Raw genomic sequence first — 21260 nt, forward strand, 5'->3', positions numbered from 1 at the left:
TCAATCCCAAGAAGGCTTGCCGGTTCCTAAGCTTAACCTTGGGTGGATCGATCATTCACAGATCTTCACAACAGGATGCTACTATGATTTTCGATGTCGCTCATATGCCACCTTAGAACCAACAGACAGATCTTACCACTCTCGACAAGCGAGCAACAAGATGCCCGCCATAACTGTGCCGCTTTGGCGCCTCAGATCTGTTTACCGCGCCGCCAGCGGCCAACGTGCACTAGGTCATCTTGCTCCAACCCTGCACTGCGGGATACAACAAGTCACCACCTTCATTTATGCTGAAACGGCTTGATCTCGCCATGGCTGCTCGGCGTGGCCACCGCCCCCGCTTGTTTCCCGCCTTTCCACCTATGGGCACGTTTCCAGCCGCGATGGCCTCGCTTCGGCTTCTGCTTGCGGTTCTAGATCCCGGGATAACAACGGGGGGTAGACGCCGGCCCCACGGCCCCCTTCCTTTTCGATGCAGGGTGGGCGCCTCCTGCTTCAACGTCGAACCCCCCCGCCTTACGATTCCACTTGATCACATTCACAACCCGTTCGCAATCAACTTGTGCCTGGCCAACGTAACCTGGACACCGCCTGGCCATGGATTTGCACAGGGACTCCTTGGACATCACCCCTGGCTCTACTCCGTGAGGGACGGAGACGGGGCCGCAGTGGTCCTAGCATGGCTTACATGGGATGAGAATCGATACTGTCTCCTGATGGGCGTGGTCGAAATTGCTTGCATCCACGCGACGCAGGTATGCGCCACGACCCACGACCATGAGCGCTACTCTGGGCTATCTCGAGATATAAGGTCCCCTCCTCTTCATTCACATCGTCTACTCTTACTCTCTTTCTCCTCATCCAACAGGCTCATTCCCGCAGCTTTCCATTCCCACACTCTTTTCCGCTTTTCAGCACATTTCTTTCATTTGAACACTTCATTGATTGAAGTTCACTATCTTTACGACTTGAAGTCAATATCCACTCTTTCCACGAACGAAAACTACATCCAACAACACCAAACTCAACACTTTTGGAAAATCTGCAAAAATGCCTTCCTTCAAGAACTCCGCTGTCCTTTCCGCCATTGCCGGCGCCGCCTCTGTCATGGCCCACGGTCACGTCAACTACTTCACCGATGGCTCTGAGCAGTTCGCCGGTTACGACGTCACCTCGCTCCCTTACATGAGCAACCCCCCCGACGTGTAAGCAGGACACCATCTGATTCAAAGCAACTTTGATATTGACAATATTGTAGCTACGGCTGGAAGAACACCGCCACTGACAACGGTTTCGTCGACCCCTCCTCCTACGCCGCTGCCGACATCATCTGCCACAAGAACTCCGAGAACGCCAAGCTCACCGCAAAGGTCGCCGCTGGTGACAAGCTCCAGATCTTCTGGAACACCTGGCCCGAGTCCCACAAGGGTCCCGTTATCGACTACCTCGCCTCTTGCGGCACTGACTGCTCTACCGTCGACAAGACCTCCCTCGAGTTCTTCAAGATCGCTGAGGCCGGTCTCGTTGACGCCTCTGCCAACAAGTGGGCTTCCGATGAGCTCATTGCTGCCAACAACTCATGGGCTGTCACCATCCCCACTTCCCTGAAGCCCGGCAACTACGTTCTCCGCCACGAGATCATTGCCCTTCACTCCGCCGGTCAGGAGAACGGTGCCCAGAACTACCCCCAGTGCCTTAACATTGAGGTTACCGGCTCCGGCTCTGACCTTCCCGCTGGTACCAAGGGTGAGGCCCTCTACAAGGCCGACGACGCCGGTATCCTCATCTCCATCTACAACTCCCTGACCAGCTACTCTATCCCTGGCCCTGCCCTCCCCTCCGTCTTCGGTGGCTCTGGCTCTGGCTCTGGCTCCGGCTCTGCTTCCTCCGCCGCTCCCTCCGCCACCGCTCCCGCCGCCACCTCTGCCGCTGCTGCTTCTTCCACCGCCCCTGCTGTCACCTCTGCTGCCGCTGCCACCACCACTGCTGCCGCTGAGGCCGTCGCTACCTCCGCCCCTGCCTCCAGCTCCGCCTCTGCCCAGCAGCCTGCCGCCACTGGCAAGCCCTCCTGCGCCGAGAAGCGCAAGCGCAGCCTGGCCCGCCGCATGGCTCGCCAGCACGCTCGTGACGTCGTCCGCCGCGTTTAAATCCCGCGTCTCAATTGAGAGCGAGAGGAGAGGACTCACTTCGAGCGAACCCTGAGCTGCTTTGGCGAAGGGGGTAGCTCAAACCCACTAGGCTCATGAAGACATGATTGCTTTGTTGGACTTTTTCACTTGTATATACTATAACGACACTTGTTGGTTTTCGTGTACAACACCGACGTGGATCTTGGACAAAAAGACTTCTACCTTTACTACCTAGCTACGTACGGCCGTGCCGGAGTATACTAGACGAATGGAAAGGGCGGACTAGAATGGTCCTGCTTATACACTTCACTTAATTTTCCTCTGGCCTATGTGACTGGATTTGCTGTATGCTTGAATAGCGATGAAGAGTTTCCATTGTCGGTATTGTGATTGCGCTCCGACTCTCTTCTGAATGCAGTTTAATTCGCCTTAATTGTGTTACTAATCACCCCAGAAGACATGGACAAGCCGGAGAGGCGAGTAATCAGCCCGGCAGATCTGTGGGGCTTTCTCTCAGGAGTGGAGAGGGATTCCTCTTCTGGCAGCTCAGTGCCTGTTCCCTCGTCATTTAGAGCATCGAGGATCCTGTATCAGGTGAACACTATGTTGGAAACGATGGCTGTTTTTCTCAATCCATGTCTCGTCCGAACTTTGTTTCCCTTTCCGTTCCCTTTCGGGTTCCCCCCCTTGGGGCTGGAACGTGCTTGATAGATGGTCTGTGGGCGCCAGGTCACCCGAAGACTTGATTAAGGAGTTTGCAAGTCGGTGATTTGTGAGAGTTGGGAGGTTTGGTGTGCTCTCCTGATTTGGATACATTTCGCCGGGTTGTTGAGTGTTGGGTAATTGTACCTTATGCATATATGAACTACCGCTCAGGTTTAGTCCTGAAGCAATAACCATTCACTTTCGATCTCATTCCCAGGCTGACGTTGACTCGCATTTCAGTGCTCACAGTCCAATGTCGTCGCAGCGCCATCTATGACGCTGAATTACTACGGAACAATAGCCCGTCTTGTGTGAGTATTGATGCTGCTACCCCTCAATGGTCCCTTACCTGGGAGAATCGAGCGATGCCCTATTGTTGGTATCCCTATCACAGGGATGTTGGTGGTCTGGTTCGAACCGTGGGTTGACGAAGTAGGCCAATTGACTATATGATTCTGCTGCTTAGGTGTAAAAAGGAGATTCCAACCGCAGGTTGGGTAGGCCGCGATAATCGATTATACGATCGATGGGTGGCCCCTCCGCTGCCGCGAGGTCGAATTGGACTTCCAATCCGACACCTATACTATATTCTACTTAATTTCTCTCATTGTGTCAGTTGTACTGCAGTATCTCCCAAGTAAAAAAACATATCAAAACCCACGGAAAAGATCATAATTCGCAATGCAGGCCATGCAACATTTTCTCATGAATGAGCGGACAGCGCGGTCTTCCTTCTCAATAATCATGTGGAAACTGTGAACTACATCAGAAGCTGAAGGCCAGGTGTTCTGTGCCGGGAGGTCTTTGGTATCGATTTATCGATCAACAAAGTGCTCAGCCTGCATCCTTCCCAAGTGAAGGTGACAACAAGCAGATTCCTATTTCTGAGCCCAAGCTTGCGTTGGGCGTCTCGTTGCGCCCCTGGATGGGATACTTTGGCAGAGTGGAAATATTGGTAGACGACAGCATTCACAGAGATTCTCACTCAAAGGATATTGGTCAGATGACGTACACTTCGCATCTCGTGGACCTCATGAATCTACCATATCAAGGTTCTTGACTGATTGAAGAGTGACAGGATTCCAGCCAGCACTTTACTCGATCAACACAAACAACCAGGCAGCGCTGACAGCCAGAGTAACCTTCAACACTATAGTATATTAGCCAACCAATCGAAGGGCCAAAGTGAAGTTCGATTGAAGTGAGTAGAGCGCTGGTTGCGTGCCTCGAATTCTCGATCCCGTGAGGTAGGTCCATGGAGTAGAGACTTATCACATTGCCGACGAACTTTACGGGAGAAGTGTTGGTTGTAGTGGTTTTCTGGATTCAAAGGGATGTGTAAATGATATACTTAGCTTGTTATAAGATGTCGGACATAACCACATAGCCACACCATTCTACTCCGTATCATGCGCCGCATCACTCCCCTGCAGGTCTTAATAATGTGGCGTAGGATGATAATGCCTGGCAATAGTCCGACCTGCAGTCGCCATTGGCTCCTTTGAACGATTTCGCTTATCGGCCAGCATGAAGATGTTGCATGGTTTTTAATCATCGATATTGCCCAGACACGCTTCATCTTAGCCCAGTCATTGCCGAATGGTCGACTCAACTCACACCAGGCACGGCAGACTTTGATAGACTTTGACCCATATTCTTGCCTACGTTGCACATTGATGATATAACTTTGAGACTCACAAGGCCCAAGTTCGATTACAATACAAGTGCAAATGAGCTTGAGCTCAGCGAGTCTGGCTATCCCTAGTTCCGCCAAGGGAGGCAGTGAGCGGCCTGCCTACCCCGGCCTCACACAGAGAGTCGCGCTCGCTTAGAAATGAAGATGGCTCGAGTGCCGGGCTTGTATTTCCTAGAGAAGGGTCGGTCTCGGCGCCGAAATGAGATCTACCATGCCACGACGAAACGAAGGCTCGCCCGCGCCAAGATAAGCCCTAAAGCAGTCGCAAGATGAGATGTGTAAATTCGTCGATTAATCGCTCACTCGCTGCCTGATCTCGCATCGCCGGCATTTCTTACGATTAAAAGCTGAAGAATTAAAGCAATGAAGTCATCATGAGACCCGGCAATAAGGCCTTGAGCGACACAAATCTTAGACCCGGACCGCCACGCGAGACGTAGTGAAGATTCCCCGCAAAAAAACATGAAGTAGGTTGCTGCACGTCGTGCGACAGACTTTCTGTATCGAGACAAGAAACGTCAGTTCCAGCATCTTGGGACGCGGCATCTTATCAGTCGGATGGCAGAAATCTGACTAGGAAGCGTCATCTTCAGCGGTAATGCCAGTTTTGGCGAAGCGTGGGGAGTTGGGATGGGAGAAAGGAGGGAGAGGGTTTGCTGCTTGAGAGGGAGGAGATAAGGACTTGAAGAGCTGCCGTTGCATTCTTCCTTATCTCTTGGCGGGTCCTCCCCTCGCCCCGGCACACTCCCGTGCCTCCGAAGCCCCCTTCCCTCTTTCTCCACCCCGCGGCCTTATCTTTTGACGTTCTACGACCACTTACCGGGCAGAGATGCTCAATTGCAGTACATGCCAGGGCAGCAAACCAGAAATCGACCAATGAGATTCAAAGGAGGAATTATTCAATGGCATTGACTAACACTACTTTTGGGGGGAAGGTCCTCGATGGCAGGGGGTTTGTTATGGTGGTTTGATGCTGCTGCTAGATTTGTGCCCATCCGAAAGCTTGTCTCCCGGAGTCCTGGTTCGATGTCTGTAGTGGAATATGGTGCAAACAAGGCTACAAGGATGCGGATAGTCGATTGATCATTGACTTTTATAGATAGGGGAGGGTGGTGGTGCAGGGTTTTTTGATATACATATGCGCAGGTCCGTCCCATCATCGCGTCGATGGAAGAATGCTCTGAATCACTGTGGGTTTGGAGGTTGTTTTTGTCTTTCTAACGATACCCCTAGTGTTTTTCATTGTTCTAATAACCTTCAATTCCAAGCCACTTGGATCATTTGCTTGCGCCACAACATCGAGCCATCACGGAAGACTACAAGTCTGCAATTCACAATGGCCGACTCGGTGAATGAGAAGGAGAAGATTGGCTCATCACCACGACTCGAGGAGAACGGCATCGGCAAGACGACACAGGAGGTCACATTGACCAAAGATGGCTTCAGCGTACATCCTCAGCCCGTCGCGGGCGACGCCATGGATCCCCTCAATTGGTCCGTCTTTCAGAAGAACACGATCCTCGCCATCGTGATGGCATTGTACGTCTAGTCTCACACAGCTCCGCGGCGAACATTGAGACTGACATGGTTCAAACACAGATACTTCATGTTCACCTACATCACGACCACAACGGTTCCCTCTTTCCCCGAGCTACAGGAGCAATACTCCCTCACTCTCGAAATGGTCAACTGGACCGTCGCCATCCCGGCTCTCGGCCTCGCCATCGGCCCCTTGCTATGGTCCTCCCCCGCAGACATCATCGGCCGCCGGCCCATCTTCATCGCAGGCACCATTGTCGCCTTCGCCGCGACCATTGGCGCCGCAAAGGCCCCTTCGTACGGGGGTTACATGGCGGCTCGCCTCTTTCAGGGGCTTGGCGTCAGTCCCGCTGCGACGGTTGGCCTCGCCATCATCAACGATATGTTCTTCGAGCACGAGCGCGGACAAAAGGTCGGCCTCTGGGTTCTAGCCATCGACTTAGGTCTCCTTGCAGGCCCGCTGATTGGTGGGTTCGTGGATTTGATTGACCACTACTGGATCCAGTGGATGACGGCCATCTTCTTTGCCGTCATCCTCGTCGCGGAGCTTGCTTTCTTGCCCGAGACGCTATATCCGAGGGACTATATGCTGTCCAAGACCAAAGGTGTCGTGTCTGGTGGCACGAACGGCTCCGTAGACGAGAAGGCTGTGGGATCGGTGGCAGCGCCAGAGGCAGTGAATGTTACGAGGACCAAGAAGTTGGGGTTCTTGAATGTGAAGCCCGTGCCGGCAATGAAGCATCCCAAGCCATGGGCGTCGATTGTGCGCTTCGGGAAGTTGTTCAAGTTCTCTGTGGTGCCCATCGCAACGGGAGTGTACTGCTTCGGGTGGTATTGGTGGGTGCTGTCGGTCATCACGATGATTCCCGTGGCCTACATTGACTATTCGCCGCAAGTCCAGGGGTATGTGACATAAAGTGAAAACATCCTAATTAGGGCAATGTAAGCTAACAACAGACGTCACAGACTCTTCTTTATCGGGTTGATTGTGGGAACCTTGATCTCGGAAATTTTCTTCTCCGGACAGTTGAGCGACTGGCTTGTGATAAAGCTCGCAAAGCGCAATGGAGGCGTCAAAACAGCCGAGATGCGTCTGTGGCTGGCTTATCCCGCGGCTCTTCTCACCTCCATCGGCCTCGTCATCTGGGGTGTGAGTATCGATAAGGCATACCACTGGATGGTCGGACAGGTTGCCTTTGCTCTATGTATGTTGAACCAACTACCTTTTTCAAGAAGCGAAAGCCTCAAAAGTATATACTGACCTTGCTGTCCAATCACAGTCGGCGCGGGAATTCAAATGGGCAACACGGCTATCTGCTCGTACATTGTTGACGCGTATCCGCTTCAGAGCATGGCTGTGATTACCTTTTACGCGGTGCTCCTCAACTTCAGCGCCTTCATCGATCCGTTCTTCATCGCGCCTTGGGTGACGAGTGTGGGTTACACTTGGACGTTTGCAGGACACGGTATCATTACCATCTTTTTTTGCATACCGGCGCTGGGTCTATTGCATAGGTTTGGAGGCGCACTTAGAGCAAAGGCCGGAGAGCCGGATTGGGTTAACCCGGAGTATGATCATGATATTGTGCGGGAAGCTTGATTGCAGACTGTAGGTTTTCTTTAGAAATGCACCAATGAAGCTTTTTGAGGATCGAACACGCGTATTCACTTATTTTGCCGCTGTTTTGCCTGTAGCGGAAGCAAAATGCCGAGAACGAGAGCATGATGTTAGCTTTCCAATCTCTACGGTACACTCTATGACTTTATCCGTTGACAAAGTCTAAACTACTTCACTTGGCTAGATCTCGGAGTGTGCTTTTCGTAAGCAGTCAGCATGCACCTATAGCAGTCACGGGCGACTAGGACTTGACCTCGCCTTGTTTCACTACGCGTGATGAGTAAGTAGTAATGCTAGTTTGTCATTGTTTTCTCAATCGTGCTACATCAAGACAACCATAACTCCACTAATCGGAGGTGGTATTCCAACTTTGTGCGGATCTCCTGCCCCATGGTCCCCATTGCACTCACCAAACAGTCTGAATCCAAATATACAGACTCATCGGCCGGATCCTTCTGTGTTTCGCCACCTATCCCATTGAGTATCCGCCCAAGTCTCCGAAGTCGGCCCTTGAGTAACTCGTAAATACACAGGTTTGGGATCTCGCCGTTACCGCCGCTTAGACCCGAGTCGCCGACCTGCGGCGCACTTTTGGTTGGTTGCTCGTATGGCGGTGATGCGCTGCCGGGAGCAACTCCGCGGAGGAGAACCTTGCCTAGACTATCGACGACCCAGTCGATGACGGGGCATAGCATCATCATGAAGTGAGATGATCGCGGTTTACAGTCCTGGCAGTGTTGGATGGTTTCTTCAGTCTGGTGTATTGAGCTCTCAATGTCGAGCAGGATGCCGAGCGGCACTGATGAGTCCATCTCACTTGAAAGTTGCGTGTGGTGGTACACTGACTCCTGTAATTGGCAGATGAGAGAGAAGCAGGTGCAGTCTTTGACTTTTGCGGAATGAGATGTGTGTTCTGGGATGCTCATTGGGATAGGTAGTCGCTGGTGTGTCTCGTTTCCTCGGCTCATATATGGTGTTGATACTGGGCTTAACGTTGTTTGTTCGGTTCCTGGGGTGTGATTTGGATAAGACATTCCAAAGTCCGGTAGTGAGTCCGGTGTTGAGATGCCCATGTACTGGTGCATTGACTGAGAAGGTGATGATTGCTCCATTGAGAAGCATGATGAAGTGAACGTGGGGCTAGGCATTTCCAGAACGAGGAGGTCTTCCATGGGAAAGTTTGTGTCGTAAAGGGGGCTGTTGATGTCGAAACTGTCAGGTAGCAACCAGTCAAGATCTTGAGGCGCGGGTAAGCATCCGGGACGGTTGTTCCAGTTAGATGGCACGCCGTCAAAATAGTCGAGAAGCTTTGCCTCCATGTTTTCGCCAGTTGACGGGGTCGAAGTTCTGCTGTCAGAAAAATCGGTTACCGACGTGTCTGCCATGCAGTCGATGCTGCCGATACGACTGCTGATGCTTCTGCTGCTAATGCTGCCGAAAGAAGCATCACTCGGGCTGGGCGTGCACGGGAGAAAGTCCATTCTGTTGTGGTCTGCTGGGTGTTCCCACATTGGGCCGACGGCGTTATGTCTCTTATTTGGAACTTTGGGTGGCCGGCCGGCTTTTCGTACCCGGCTATAGACGCAATCTCGCCCACGGCGGAGACAACGATGACATGCCGGTTTTGATTGATCGCATTTCAGCTTTGATCGAGTACAAAAATCACAAGAGTTTCGTAGCCTCCGGGTGTTGACGTCGATGCGATGCGCTGAGTTTGGGGCTGTGTTCATGTTTGTCATGATTGCGTTGATATAGAGTGGTGGTTGTCCGAAATGCCAAGTCAATGGGAGTTGAGTCTTCAAGAGTTCAGCTGGGTAGGTAAGACCGGTAAACGTATAGCCAAGACAATTGGCGGCGGGGCTACTAGTTTTTGAGTACGGCGGGATAGGTGTCAATTAGTTCTCGGGTCGACTCAGGGCAGTACACTAGCGCGTCTCCTCCTTGTGCCTACGGAAACTTTAACGGTCTTTCAAACAGGATTAGAGTTGATAAACGCGACTAGAACGCCAGGTAGCTCTCAGTGGTGGGTAAACGTCCCGGCTGCCCGGCATGGAGCGCAACTCTGCTGATATAGGGTAAGGCTGTGGGTCACATTGGTGGGCAAGGGACAATTGCTAGTTGGAAAGTCTGAAAACGTGATTCAGATAAGAGGATTCAGGGCGTAGTAGCAATGGAAGCAGCTGGAGCCTTGGCCGACGTCTCGAGGGATGTATGAGAGTATGTGAGAGTGCATGTGCGTGAGTCTCGGTGCGTGTAAACAAACCGAAAGACCGGGAAACCTGGACAGGTACCCTTGGTACGAGCTACCCACGATTAGGGTAGGTAGGCTTGAAGCAGAGCCATCTGTGGGATGGTGGTGGTGTACAGGACGGCCGTCAACGATCGACGGCCTGCTTCTGGTGTCGAGCAGAAATTCGAGGTAATGGGCCCCGGTGGAAGAACATTCGCGTGTTCCACGGTAAACTTCTGAACCGTACGTAGTCTACATCGTATCGTCCAATGTTCCCCCACGGGCCAGAGCAGTACGCGCGGCCGAGTCATTTCCGTCTCCCTAGGGCTGAGAAAACCGTGTAGATGTCGATGAGGGCCTGAGGGACTTTTGCGGTTGCCGATTTGCATGGTACCGAGGTCTTGGTTCGCCGACACTTGTGACAAGGAGAACACTGAGAGGATTGCACACATAGTTCTTCCTGCTAGAGATGATGGATGCGATAAGGTTTGTGAGGGGTATGTGGTAGGTGACGCCGGCAGGCAGAGCTATGCTAGTCTGCCGCCGGGGATCCAAACCGCTCGATGTCGCGAATAGCATGAACCTTCCGCGCGGAAGTTTTATCCACAAAAAGTCGCCTAGCAGTGGTAGACTGTGACTTGCTCGGAAATCTTCTGCCCATAGCTTCTCTGCATTGTTTCACGGCACTGGCGGGGCAGAGAATGCTCGATGTGCTTTTGCCAAGATGGTCCGAGCTGTCCCCGATAAAGTTGGGAGAGTTGGACCTGCATGCAGGTATCTTACTAGAAATGACGGGCAGAATATGTGGCAGATGATTATTCGGCGCTCACACATAAAGATCCTGCTTCACACAACTACAATTCAATTCTTTAGTCTTCGATTCCGCGCGGGTATTGTTGTGAACACTTGCCTACGGCAACGTCTGAACTCAGAGAGTCTCACAGAACCCAAATATCTCTCAGTGTAAGTGCGCAAGTGGGTCCAATGCGAGCCGATACCGAGCCGATTGCTGCCGGCCGGAGTCTGCAGGAAACCCGGTACGACGGAACTTTAAGTGGTCCTCAATATTTCCTAATCGGGTCTACGTTCGAAGTCGTCTGTATCTCAGCCGCCAGCCTCAGATGGCCTCAAATGTGATCGGGTCCCCTGCCGTCGGGCTGCATTGGACGAAGCTCAAGCAAGCGTACAGAAAAGGTTGCCCATCTTCACATTGCCAATCACTTGGCAACAGTTGCTCAAAAGTGAAATTCATCGGGCAAGTCATCCGAAATGATGATGGCGAACCAGATCTCATCTCACTTTCATAAGTAGTGAGCCAATCAACTCCCAATAGCACCATCATGGAGGGAGATCTCATACACTTAGGTCGCGGCACTGCATGCGATCGGTTGCCGCTACGGCAGAGAAAGGAGTGGTTGATATTTATGCAGGAGTCAATGAAGCGTCACGGCTTGCACTCATCGTGAAAGCGTCAATGACGCATCGATCATGTGTACAGAGTAATCAACGCCGACTCTGGGGACTAATCAAAACACCTCACACACGCTACTGTAGCTTGATCATGTACACAACTTCACGAGAAAAAGGAGCAACGCCTGAAGTCTACAAAGCTTCCGTGCGGGCTGTTGTTTGGATGCAATGCTAATTGCCCACGGGCCGTAGTTGGGCGTGATGGGAAGAGCTTCTGCTCTCGACACTTGCCTTGTTTGGATTATTGTGGATGCACAGCTATGATGATCGTCACGGTCCGTGTGCTGGATCTTGAGCCCCATCGATGTGTCCCTTTGAATCATGAACGATTTTTCAATCTCGTGGTAGATCATTTGAGATGAAGTAGGAAGCGTATGGAATCTAGAATGTACACATGAGAGTCAGACAAGCACACACATCGTGTAAATTGCTCGTTTAATTTGCGTCTAGTCATTCTAGAAGCCGTACAGAAGACCAATGTCGAGCGATATCTGAACTTAGTACACACGCAGGGCATAGAGTTTTGTTACTTAAGCGGACCAGCCCGGAGTAATTCTCGCTGTTTGAGCCCTACGGCGAGTCAGACTTTCGAAACCCTCTACTCTTCGACGGCCCCAAAACATAGGATCGCACACTATTGAGCAGAACATCTACCTATACTGCCGATGGCGAGTTGTGCGACGACAACAACAACAACACCAACTTGCAAGTTGACCCCCCAACGCCCAAGGTTTGAACTTTGCCCGTGTTCATCTCTTGCTGCAGACCCGAAACCGTGGATTGCCATGTGCAGTACTGCGCATTATTTCTCCCCTTTCAGATAGTAAGGCGATTCTCATGATGTACACCACGCCCCATGGCCAACGGAATCTTCGAAGGGCCAGCCATACAATGCACTTCGTAACTTTCCGACCCTTCCCTCAGGGAGCGTTCTGGTTGGTGGAGACTTCCGGTGTTCTACCTACAATCTCTTCCCCATGGCACCGGATGCACCAACCATCCGTCCCCGGAAAGCGACTTGGCCACCATTTCGGCTCGGAGTTCTCCAGGCGACGTACGCGCGGTTGTGGGTTTCTCCGCCGTCGCCCGCTCACCCCCTCATCTCGGCACGGACTTTCAGAAGTATGTCTTTAGATCCTGTGGTGTAAGCGGGCGCCATCTTTGGCGCCCGCTTACAGTGTTCACTCCTCTCCGCTACGGCAGATGAATTAAGAATAGATAGCCGGCTCTATTTACACGGACATGATGAGTGTGCATAGGATACGGCCACTCCAGCGAGTACGATTGGTTGCATTTTAAAACCCCTATAATCTCAGCGTACTCCATTCAGCACCGGCTAAGGTTTGGAAGCGGAAAGCAACACGATGGATATGTGTTCTCCCTTTCCCCCAGATTGCCTGGAACGATTACCTTAAGGTGGATAAGTAATGGCAGAAATCGGACGCCAAGAACCTGCACGCAATTCTGTTAGTTTCAAGACCACAAGCCCATTTAGACCCTTATGGTGAAGCTCTCTATCTAGGATGTAATTGGACACTAGAAGGACTAGTTAACGATGCTTTGGATGTAAATGAACGCCGTTCGAGCGTATTCTGACTTGCGCATTTTGCTTTATTCCGCCGAGTGGCCAATTTTGTGTACAGTTTTTAGCATTTCTGGGCCTTGAAGCATAGCCTGTACGGATACGAAGCTATAGCCTATACGGATACTTAACGGCGCATGTGAAGATCGCACTCTCTTAACCATGGAGGTGCATGTCATTTCTTCATACGTCACCTTTTAACCGCCGCTAAAGAAGACCTGGTAATGTAGAGAGTCATACGACAGCCGCCACGATCTCATTGCCAAAAAGAGCCGCGGCTCATGGTTAGCACTGCTTTACCCTTGTTGGAACTTGGGCATTGCCCGATCTCAACTTATCGGCACTTGTTCAAATCTGCGACGCATGGCGTCGAATTGACTGACATTCAGTTGAGGAGATACCAGATGTTACAAGAGCTAGTCACCGTGAGAGTCGGGCATTCACCCAACCCCGGAACTTAATCGAGATTCGAAGTTCGTCGCGATCTCACTTGGCCCGGGGATGACAGGTGGATACCGGGAAGCTTAATGAAGTTCCCGATGTCGTGATGAGGGACTATGCGTAATTGCCTACTTAGGTAATGAGACGGCGAGGTGCAAGGGTCGGTGTGCGCGTTGACATTGCTCTGCAACACATCTTCGCAACAAAATTGCTGTGACTGGTTCTATCACAAAAAGAGGGTTTGGGTTGACACTTGAATGGATGATGTCTTACTCTTAGCCCGTGGTATCGTAGTGTTGCCCGCTTTCGTTGCTACTTTCTAGCAACAATTGCCTTACTTAGGTGCCCGCCTTTGCTTCGACTGCGCCTCATTTGAATACATAGGAATGTACACCTGTCAGATAGAAATGATGATGTTAGGGCAAAATACTACAAACCTTAATGTCAGGTAACCATATACGGCAGACAAGGGTATCGAAGAGTTGTTCTTGAGTCATTCCCACTCATGCATCCTACTCGAGGACTAGACAAGACTTCTAAATAGTGGTCTTTTCACGGCGTTGAATAGAAACCGGAAATGGATTGAGCAGTAATTATCTTAGCTAAAAACTACGTTAGTTCAATTGTTGCGGGTTGTGGTTTGAATGAACAACACCTTGATTATCTTGTCACCTACCTTAGCCATCGCCTGCACACAAAAGTCAACAAGAGATTGGTAACCAATGGGCGAACAGGTCCGTTTTCTGAAGCCTTGTAGAACTATGCATATACAATTCCTTCAATTTCCAGCGGAGAAACACAAACACCAATGTCTCTCATTTTCATCTTTATGCGTGTGCTGACACGAAGTCATGCCTTTACCCCTGCATTGGTGGATGTAGCGATCAAAAGGAAAGAGCCGTGCCACATCCCGTAGATCTCCCCGCATTCTCCACGCTGTCCCGCGCAGCGGTTTCCCGCCACTAGCGGGTTTACTTTGACGGGACTGGCGGACATTGTTTCTCGCCCACTCGTTCCTGGCGGAATTCGGGATTGAAAATGGTTTACATAACGCTGCTCCTGGAACCATTCTTCTTCCCTTTGGATGATGGAAATAGGAATTTCTGCTCACGCATTTGTCAGAGAGCTCAACTTCTTTGTGAATAGTATCCAGCTTTGCGAATCGAGAGGAGGTCCTACTGGAACTCAAAGGTTTCTTCACTAGAGGTTTTGCACGCAGTACCATCCGAAATCAACGACTCTCGACCTGCCAACGAGAAACAAAAGACCAAAACTCGCTTCGAGAACCAACATTCGATCAAATTTTTTCGTTTCAAGGCGGCGGCACGTGTCTTGAGCTCTATTGTCGGCTGAATTTTGAGCTATCGTTGCAGATTCTGGAGGTCAAACGGCGGCCGTAGTACACATGTTCACCGAGAGGCTTGCGACAACCATGTGTGGTAGGGGAGCTGTACAAGAAGAGACTGGCTGAGGTTTGGTACCATCCTATGACAGAGTGTGGAACGAAGTAAAGAAGCAAAGAACTATGCTCAAGAACAGGGAAAATGTTGAGGCCCGAGTACATTCGTATGTGCAGAAAGTCTATCAGTCATTTACGACGAAGTATCAAGAAAAGAAAGAAAACGAACACAGAGCAACATTGATAAGTGCCGGCGATGGTGTAGTTCAGTTGGATAATTTCCTTCAGCATGAAGTTGAAATTTATCCATGAGCACAACCTAATGCCTCTGGCTTCCGGAACAGTTAGGAAATCGTCGAGCAGAAGAGTAAGATGAATACTGAGCCAAATTCCTTCCGCCAGGTTAGTTGAAGTTCTTTTGGTATCTCGAAGATTGGTTGACCGATGTGTACAGTAGCCAGGTCAGCTCCGAAGTCAGCGATCTATCCGACCAACCTTGTTTATCAATACACGATTCAGGAAAAAGATGACGGGATGGCATAGGGGCGATTCATGGCCCCATCCTTTTATCCACCAATATTCTTTCACCGACAGAGTTTGGCATTCCGTCGTAAGAGACAGTGGCACGGAGCCGCCAGACTTGGGACCATGAGCGCTTTCACATGGAACATCGACTCAGAGAAACGCAGATCCAGCGCGTGGCTATATGCAAAGGAACAGGACACATTTCATGATAGGCTTATCGACCGGAGGATGCTTCCAGACATCCGTCGCTTTCAAGGGAGTCAGGCAAAGACGGCGGCTTCCTAGGGGCTTCCTCGCGTGGCAGGTAGGTTGCGGGAGCTCCCGTCTGGGGAAGACTCACAAGGAAATCGGCCCTTCGGAAACGACGGAGACTTCCCATCCAGTGTCTTTACCCCAAATAAGGCGAGACATCGAAATACTCCGCCAAAAATGGATCCTCTTCACGTCGAGGTTCAGCTGGCTACTGCACACAAACTCCCGATAAAGTGTTGGCAGGCAGGAACGATCGGCGGACATTTCGGACAACCAGGATGATTTCAGGGCTCGGAGCAAACACCCTACTACCGAGATGAAGCCAGGCTTTGAAAATGGCCCCCTCATTTCGACTATGCCGCGGTGGACTGAGGTTGCGAGCGGGGTTGATTGGACGAGAAACACGACCAAGTTTGGAAGTGTTGCACTCACTGGGACCATTTCCATCAACATGAACCAACGAACCACGGGTCCTCGAGCCGGAGAGTTATGCAGGCGCGGTATTGGAGGCATGGAGAGAGTCGCATTGAACCGAATTGTTCCCCTTTCAGGTTCAGGAGGATGGGGAAATTGAAGAACAAGAACGAAACCAGAGACCTCAAAAAGGTGGCCAGAAAATCATCGGCTCGTCGCTCCGCAATCCCACGAACGGTCCACTGTCCAGCTAGCTCAATTGGGTTAGTCTGAGGATTTGGGAGGCCCAGACGGACGTTTGTGATGCGGAGAAGACCCATATATGCGGGGCTTTGAACCTAGCCGAACCACTGAGGGTCTGGGAAATCATTGTGGGAAAGCGGGGAAGGTGGGCCTTCCTGGCCCAGTCAGTGCAGCTGTGGCTCGGGGGAAGGAGACGCTTGGAAGGAAGCAGGTGGCAGGTGACTTGCCGTTTTTTGATTTGATCGCCTCATGCCGAACGTCGACGTTCCTTTTTGCGCAGCTTCCTGTCAGATCAGGCGAGAGAACGACATCATCGGATGAGAGAGCTCGCGAGAAGGCACTGGACATCAAATATCGACTGCGGTCCACGCAGATTTCGGGTTCTACAGACGGAGAGCCAATACCCCAGACCCAACCATGAGATATTCAACAGCGTGCTCGGCGTGTCGGTAAGTCAATCTGCGAATCTCTGCCCTCTGAACCTTGCTGGCGTCTTCTCTGACCCCTTCGTTCATCGACTTTGAGGCGCATCTGTGTCATCACTACTGACAGCATAACAGCGCACGGCGGAGGAAATGCGAGGTTCCTATCGGTGGCGGCCAGTGCACTTACTGTGCGGCCCAAAACATTGCCTGCTCGAGGGCCGGTACCATAATTCAGCCCAAGGCGGCTCCCATCAGCCCCATATCTATCACAACACCAAAGACGCCGACAGTCACCGAGATCATCCTTGCTAGCCCGCCAGGCATCACTCCTTCAGCTGCTGTTGCAGACAAGGCGCTCTGCTTCGAGCTTGTGGAGTTGTACTTCAAGTATATCCACGATCAACTTCACTCCCTCTTCCACAGGCCCAGCTTCATGCTGGATCTACACGAGGGAACCGCCCCTCTGGTACTTGTCTACGGAATGATGGCACTGTCAGCGAGATTCTCGTCGAATTCCATATTCAACGGGATATCACCCATGTCGCGAGGCGAGCTTTTTGCCAATGAGGGAAATCTACTACTCAACTTGCGCGACGTTTCACTTACCACGGCACAAGCATGCGTGTTGCTGGGCGCATACTCCATCGTAGAGGGCGAAGCTGGAGCAGAAACCATCTTCTATTCGGCGGCTTGCAGGATAGCCAACTATCTCGATCTACCCAACCTGCCAACCCCAGATCCGCTCCAGAGAGAAATCCACATCAGAGGTAGAAAAACCGCCCTATGAACTATGCCACGGTTTTGACACTGACCGTTTAAAGTGTATTGGTCTCTTTGTATGATCGACGTGTGGTCATCCACTGGTGTCAATCTACCACGCCTCATGGACCGTCGAATGGATGTCCCGTTGCCTATGAATGAGTCAACTTTTCTCAACATGACCCGGGCAAACAACAACCACTTTGACTTCATTCTCTCACCAAATCGTGAAGACTCACTGATCGCGCAAATGATCAAGCTGAACAGCATTCTGATGAGGGTCAATGACGCCATCAAGAGTCTCACATCTGACGTTGACGTGACCAACATCGACGAGACTGTGTCTCAATTGTCGCAAGAGCTCGAAGCTTGGGAGGTGGCCCTACCCCATAATCTCCGCGACACCCCAAGTAACCTTCATGCCTTCGCCTCTCAAGGCCTTGGGCGGATCTTCATTGCCGTGCACACTGGCCACTATCACTACAGTCAACTACTGTACTACCAGTACCTAGATGAAGTTCAGCGCTTCCCTACTTCACCAACAGCGCAGATGTTCGCGCGCAAATGCAAGGAGAACGCTATCTCCATGTCACGTATCATCGATCTCGCAAACACAACACCTGGCTGTGACGCCAAGTTCAACATGCTCGGACACATCATTGTCATCACATCTTCAATCTTTATCCACACCCTGCTGTTCGAGACAGACGAAGCTGAGATTGCAAATGCCCGTGCTACGCTAGAGCGTCATTTTAATACCCTCGTCGCTTTGCGGGCGTACTGGCCAGCACTGGAGGTGTGCTTCGCACGGCTCAAGACGTTCCATGAGCTATGTCGCAAGAGCATGAACACTAGCTATCGCATGGATCGGTGGATGTTACGATTCTTGACTGAGTTTGCGCGACCAATAGACGAGAAGGAGCGTGACGAGGATGGCCACATGGACTTAGATCGCTGGAGTGTGGGTAACATCGGAATCAGTCCCGAGAACTGGGCATAGCAGTGCAAGGGCTCGGACGTATAAGCTTCACAGCACGTGCTTATCGGCTGGGCATCCGAGAGCATGTCGAAACGAAGCAAATGCAGCAACAGATTCAGAAAGTTCACCCCCAAGTCGCAGCGGTTGAGCGGCAATGCGTTGTAACAACCTACCGGCAGGTTGACGCTGAAGGACACTGACTAGTTATGTCTGCTCGGCTGGGGTATGAGCCGAAGCTACATCGTCAGAGACGTCAATCTCGCAGAGAGCGGGTACAGAAACCGTCTGAACCGAAGCCAATCCGGCCCTTCACAATGCCAACAACAACAGCCCAGTCGAGCCAGATGTGTGGTTAAGGGGGCGGGAGGGCCCGTGTTGTGCCTCGATCCTAATCAATCGAAAAAATACCCAATCACAAGATTGATTAAACGACGAGTCAAGCGGTCCAAAGGGTAGGTGGTAGGGTCTTGTGATGATCCAATATGCAAGGTTTAACGGAAAGTAATGTGGGATGATTTGTGTCATCCAAAGGGTGAACAACACGCTATCAAACTTTGATGTTGTTTTCACGGGAGAACATGCCGTGAGGTACACCATGGGGGGTACACGTGGGATCGAACACATATTCTACAGTTCTACAATGGTAAGCAGATCGCCGGGGAACGGAAAACTTTGAGTTAGCTGCAAAGATATATGGTTTGAACCCGAAAATGCCTGCTTCCATGCGAGCAGTACTTGGCACGCCCTCAATACAGATTACCGACTCGAGTTGCCGAGTCGAGGGCTGCCGGCGGGCATCTCAATCCACCCTGATTCTCAACTTCTGGCCCTGACCCTTTCACTTGACCTCCTCTGGTGCATGCTGCCTATCAAAAACCTCCTCCTCATCAACGACCTTGGACGTGTTGATCTCTACCTCGGATCTAGGATGGTCTCCAAAGTGCCTCACCGGCACGCCGTCGTGAAACATGCGATCGATTTCCTCCAGGCTCCTCCCCTTACACTCTGGCACGCAGAAGAACACAAACAACGCCGAGCAGACGGCGATGCTGCCAAAGATGAAGCCGACTTTGCTCTGTAACGCGGCGTAGGGTGCGTTGAGGAGATAGGGCAGGGTGAAGTTGACGAGGAAGTTCATGAAGATGTTGACGAGGGAGGAGACGCGCTGGGATCGGTCGCGGAGGCGGAGGGCCGGGACTTCGGTTACGACTACGTAGGTTAGGGGACCCCATCCTAGACCGAAGCCGGCGCCGACTGTGTTAAGGGTCAGTTACTGTACGGGTACTCATCATCGGTGTTAAAGGTGGATTGTTCTTACATAGGAGGAGCATGCCAACCATGCCTGACTTATTGGCGTTGGGAACAGGCCTTGGTACGCCGAGGCCGGCCATCGTATAAAGTGCAACTGTCTGAACCGCAGCACCAACAAGTAGAATTTTGCTTGCAAAGAATGTCAGTTTCACATCAAGCATCAGTGAAGAGTAAGCTGTCGTACCGTCGTCCAACCCGATCCGTCAAGAACAAACACGTAATAATCAGCCCCGTCGTCAGTGCCGACGACCCCAGCGTGACATCGAACGGGTTCAACGTGCCGAGTGACTTTACCCAGACGGCACCGTACTGCGACGCGAACGCCTGGCCCGTCGCCTGCTGGAAAAAGGACATGCCGACGGCGATGGCGGTGCGTTTGCGGTTCACGCCCTGGAAGAGCTCCTTTGTACGGCCTTGCTCGGGCTCATCAAGAAGGGATTGTTGGATCTTTGCGAACTCGTTGGAAATGTCGTCTTCGGACATGGTTCCTTCGCGGAGGAGGTGGTGGGCTTTTCTGGCTTCTTCGACGCGGTCTCGGAGGAGGAGCCAGCGGGGAGACTAGTAAAGGAGTTAGGAGGTGTAGATAGCCAACGATGAAGGATTCGAAGCTTTGGGTATGTTTACCTCTGGAATGAACCAGATCAAAGCTAGTACGATTGATGGGATAACGTAGAAGAGACCGAAGGGGATTCTGTAGGCACGACTGTCTTGGAAGCTCGATGTTCCGCGGCAGATGGAGTTGATGACAAGGCCACCAAGCTATACTCTGGGGATCAGCAATTGCCAAACGGAACAGGGGGTCGTATTATGGAGGTGTACGTACGCCAATGGAGAGTTGGTACGTTCCAACAACCATTCCTCGAACTGGAGCTGGGACAATCTCCGACTGATACACGGGAACTACGGCCAGTTCGAATCCAACGTAGACATCTAGAACCTGTCAATGATTGCTCCGTAGCTAGGTTTACGTTTCCTCGTACAGTTCAGGATTCTGCCTACGAGAATTTGTTCCTTCGTCGTGGATGTGACCACGACCGTGGCACTAATCAGGGCGTAGACGCTCATAACAATCATAGTCGTGCGACGGCCGAAGCGTGCACTAGTCAGACTTCCAATCACAAGACCTGAGGTACCATGTTAGTGGCCATCATCCACTTGCCCTCCAGCACCCGAGCTCTAAATCTCTAGGGGATCAACGCACCGGCAGCGAAGCCAATGTAGTTCAGACTATTGAGCAATGACAGGAAGTATGTCGGAATCTTCCACTGCCTTGTCGCGTCGTCGTACTCGCCAAACTGCCTTTCAAAGGCATCCATGGCCTGCGTAGAGGTGAAGGCCTGGTTGTCGAAGCCATAGTTGAACTGCGACACGGCGATGAGGAACACGGAGGCGAAGAGCCTCTTGTTGAAGTGCTGTGTCACCGATTTGATGCCCATGATAGATGATGATTATCGAATGAGCTCGAATCGGTTCAGTGATCCAACGTCGTTCATCGTAGTCTCGAAATCGGGGTGGGAGGAAGTTGGGTTATATGGCGGTTACA

The 21260-nt window shown here is 51.5% G+C and overlaps 4 protein-coding genes across 4 annotated transcripts; 3 read left to right on the top strand and 1 right to left on the bottom strand.

Moving 5' to 3' along the window:
• The first annotated feature begins 553 nt into the window (after window positions 1–553).
• Window positions 554–2412, top strand: HER10_EVM0005272 (endoglucanase-4). The gene is made up of 2 exons (XM_035474894.1): window positions 554–1205; window positions 1259–2412. Exons 1-2 carry the CDS (start codon window positions 1051–1053, stop codon window positions 2145–2147), a joined length of 1044 nt encoding a protein of 347 aa, XP_035338333.1. The 5' UTR covers window positions 554–1050; the 3' UTR covers window positions 2148–2412.
• Window positions 2413–5966: 3554 nt separating this feature from the next.
• On the top strand, window positions 5967–7669 carry HER10_EVM0006143 (major facilitator superfamily transporter; the record flags this gene model as incomplete). The annotated part of the gene is made up of 4 exons (XM_035475737.1): window positions 5967–5975; window positions 6575–6972; window positions 7027–7274; window positions 7350–7669. The coding sequence occupies 4 exons, from the start codon at window positions 5967–5969 to the stop codon at window positions 7667–7669; spliced, it is 975 nt and encodes a 324-aa protein (XP_035338412.1).
• An 8991-nt stretch (window positions 7670–16660) lies between these two features.
• Window positions 16661–18427, top strand: HER10_EVM0007478 (fungal specific transcription factor; the record flags this gene model as incomplete). The annotated part of the gene is made up of 4 exons (XM_035477033.1): window positions 16661–16692; window positions 16804–17140; window positions 17222–17435; window positions 17490–18427. 4 exons carry the CDS (start codon window positions 16661–16663, stop codon window positions 18425–18427), a joined length of 1521 nt encoding a protein of 506 aa, XP_035338563.1.
• An 817-nt stretch (window positions 18428–19244) lies between these two features.
• On the bottom strand, window positions 19245–21153 carry HER10_EVM0004262 (sugar transporter; the record flags this gene model as incomplete). The annotated part of the gene is made up of 7 exons (XM_035473912.1): window positions 19245–19660; window positions 19725–19846; window positions 19902–20275; window positions 20342–20476; window positions 20541–20647; window positions 20698–20841; window positions 20919–21153. 7 exons carry the CDS (start codon window positions 21151–21153, stop codon window positions 19245–19247), a joined length of 1533 nt encoding a protein of 510 aa, XP_035338252.1.
• Between the last annotated feature and the right edge of the window lie 107 nt (window positions 21154–21260).

The sequence above is a fragment of the Colletotrichum scovillei genome, assembly GCF_011075155.1.
Source record: "Colletotrichum scovillei strain TJNH1 chromosome Unknown Contig00001, whole genome shotgun sequence".
Taxonomy (NCBI): domain Eukaryota; kingdom Fungi; phylum Ascomycota; class Sordariomycetes; order Glomerellales; family Glomerellaceae; genus Colletotrichum; species Colletotrichum scovillei.

Bases quoted from the DNA above. Each gene is read 5' to 3' on its own strand.
- HER10_EVM0005272 (XM_035474894.1), top strand. From the start codon at position 1,051: ATGCCTTCCTTCAAGAACTCCGCTGTCCTTTCCGCCATTGCCGGCGCC. The intron at 1,206-1,258 runs GTAAGCAGGACA...ACAATATTGTAG, and splicing joins ATGAGCAACCCCCCCGACGT to CTACGGCTGGAAGAACACCG.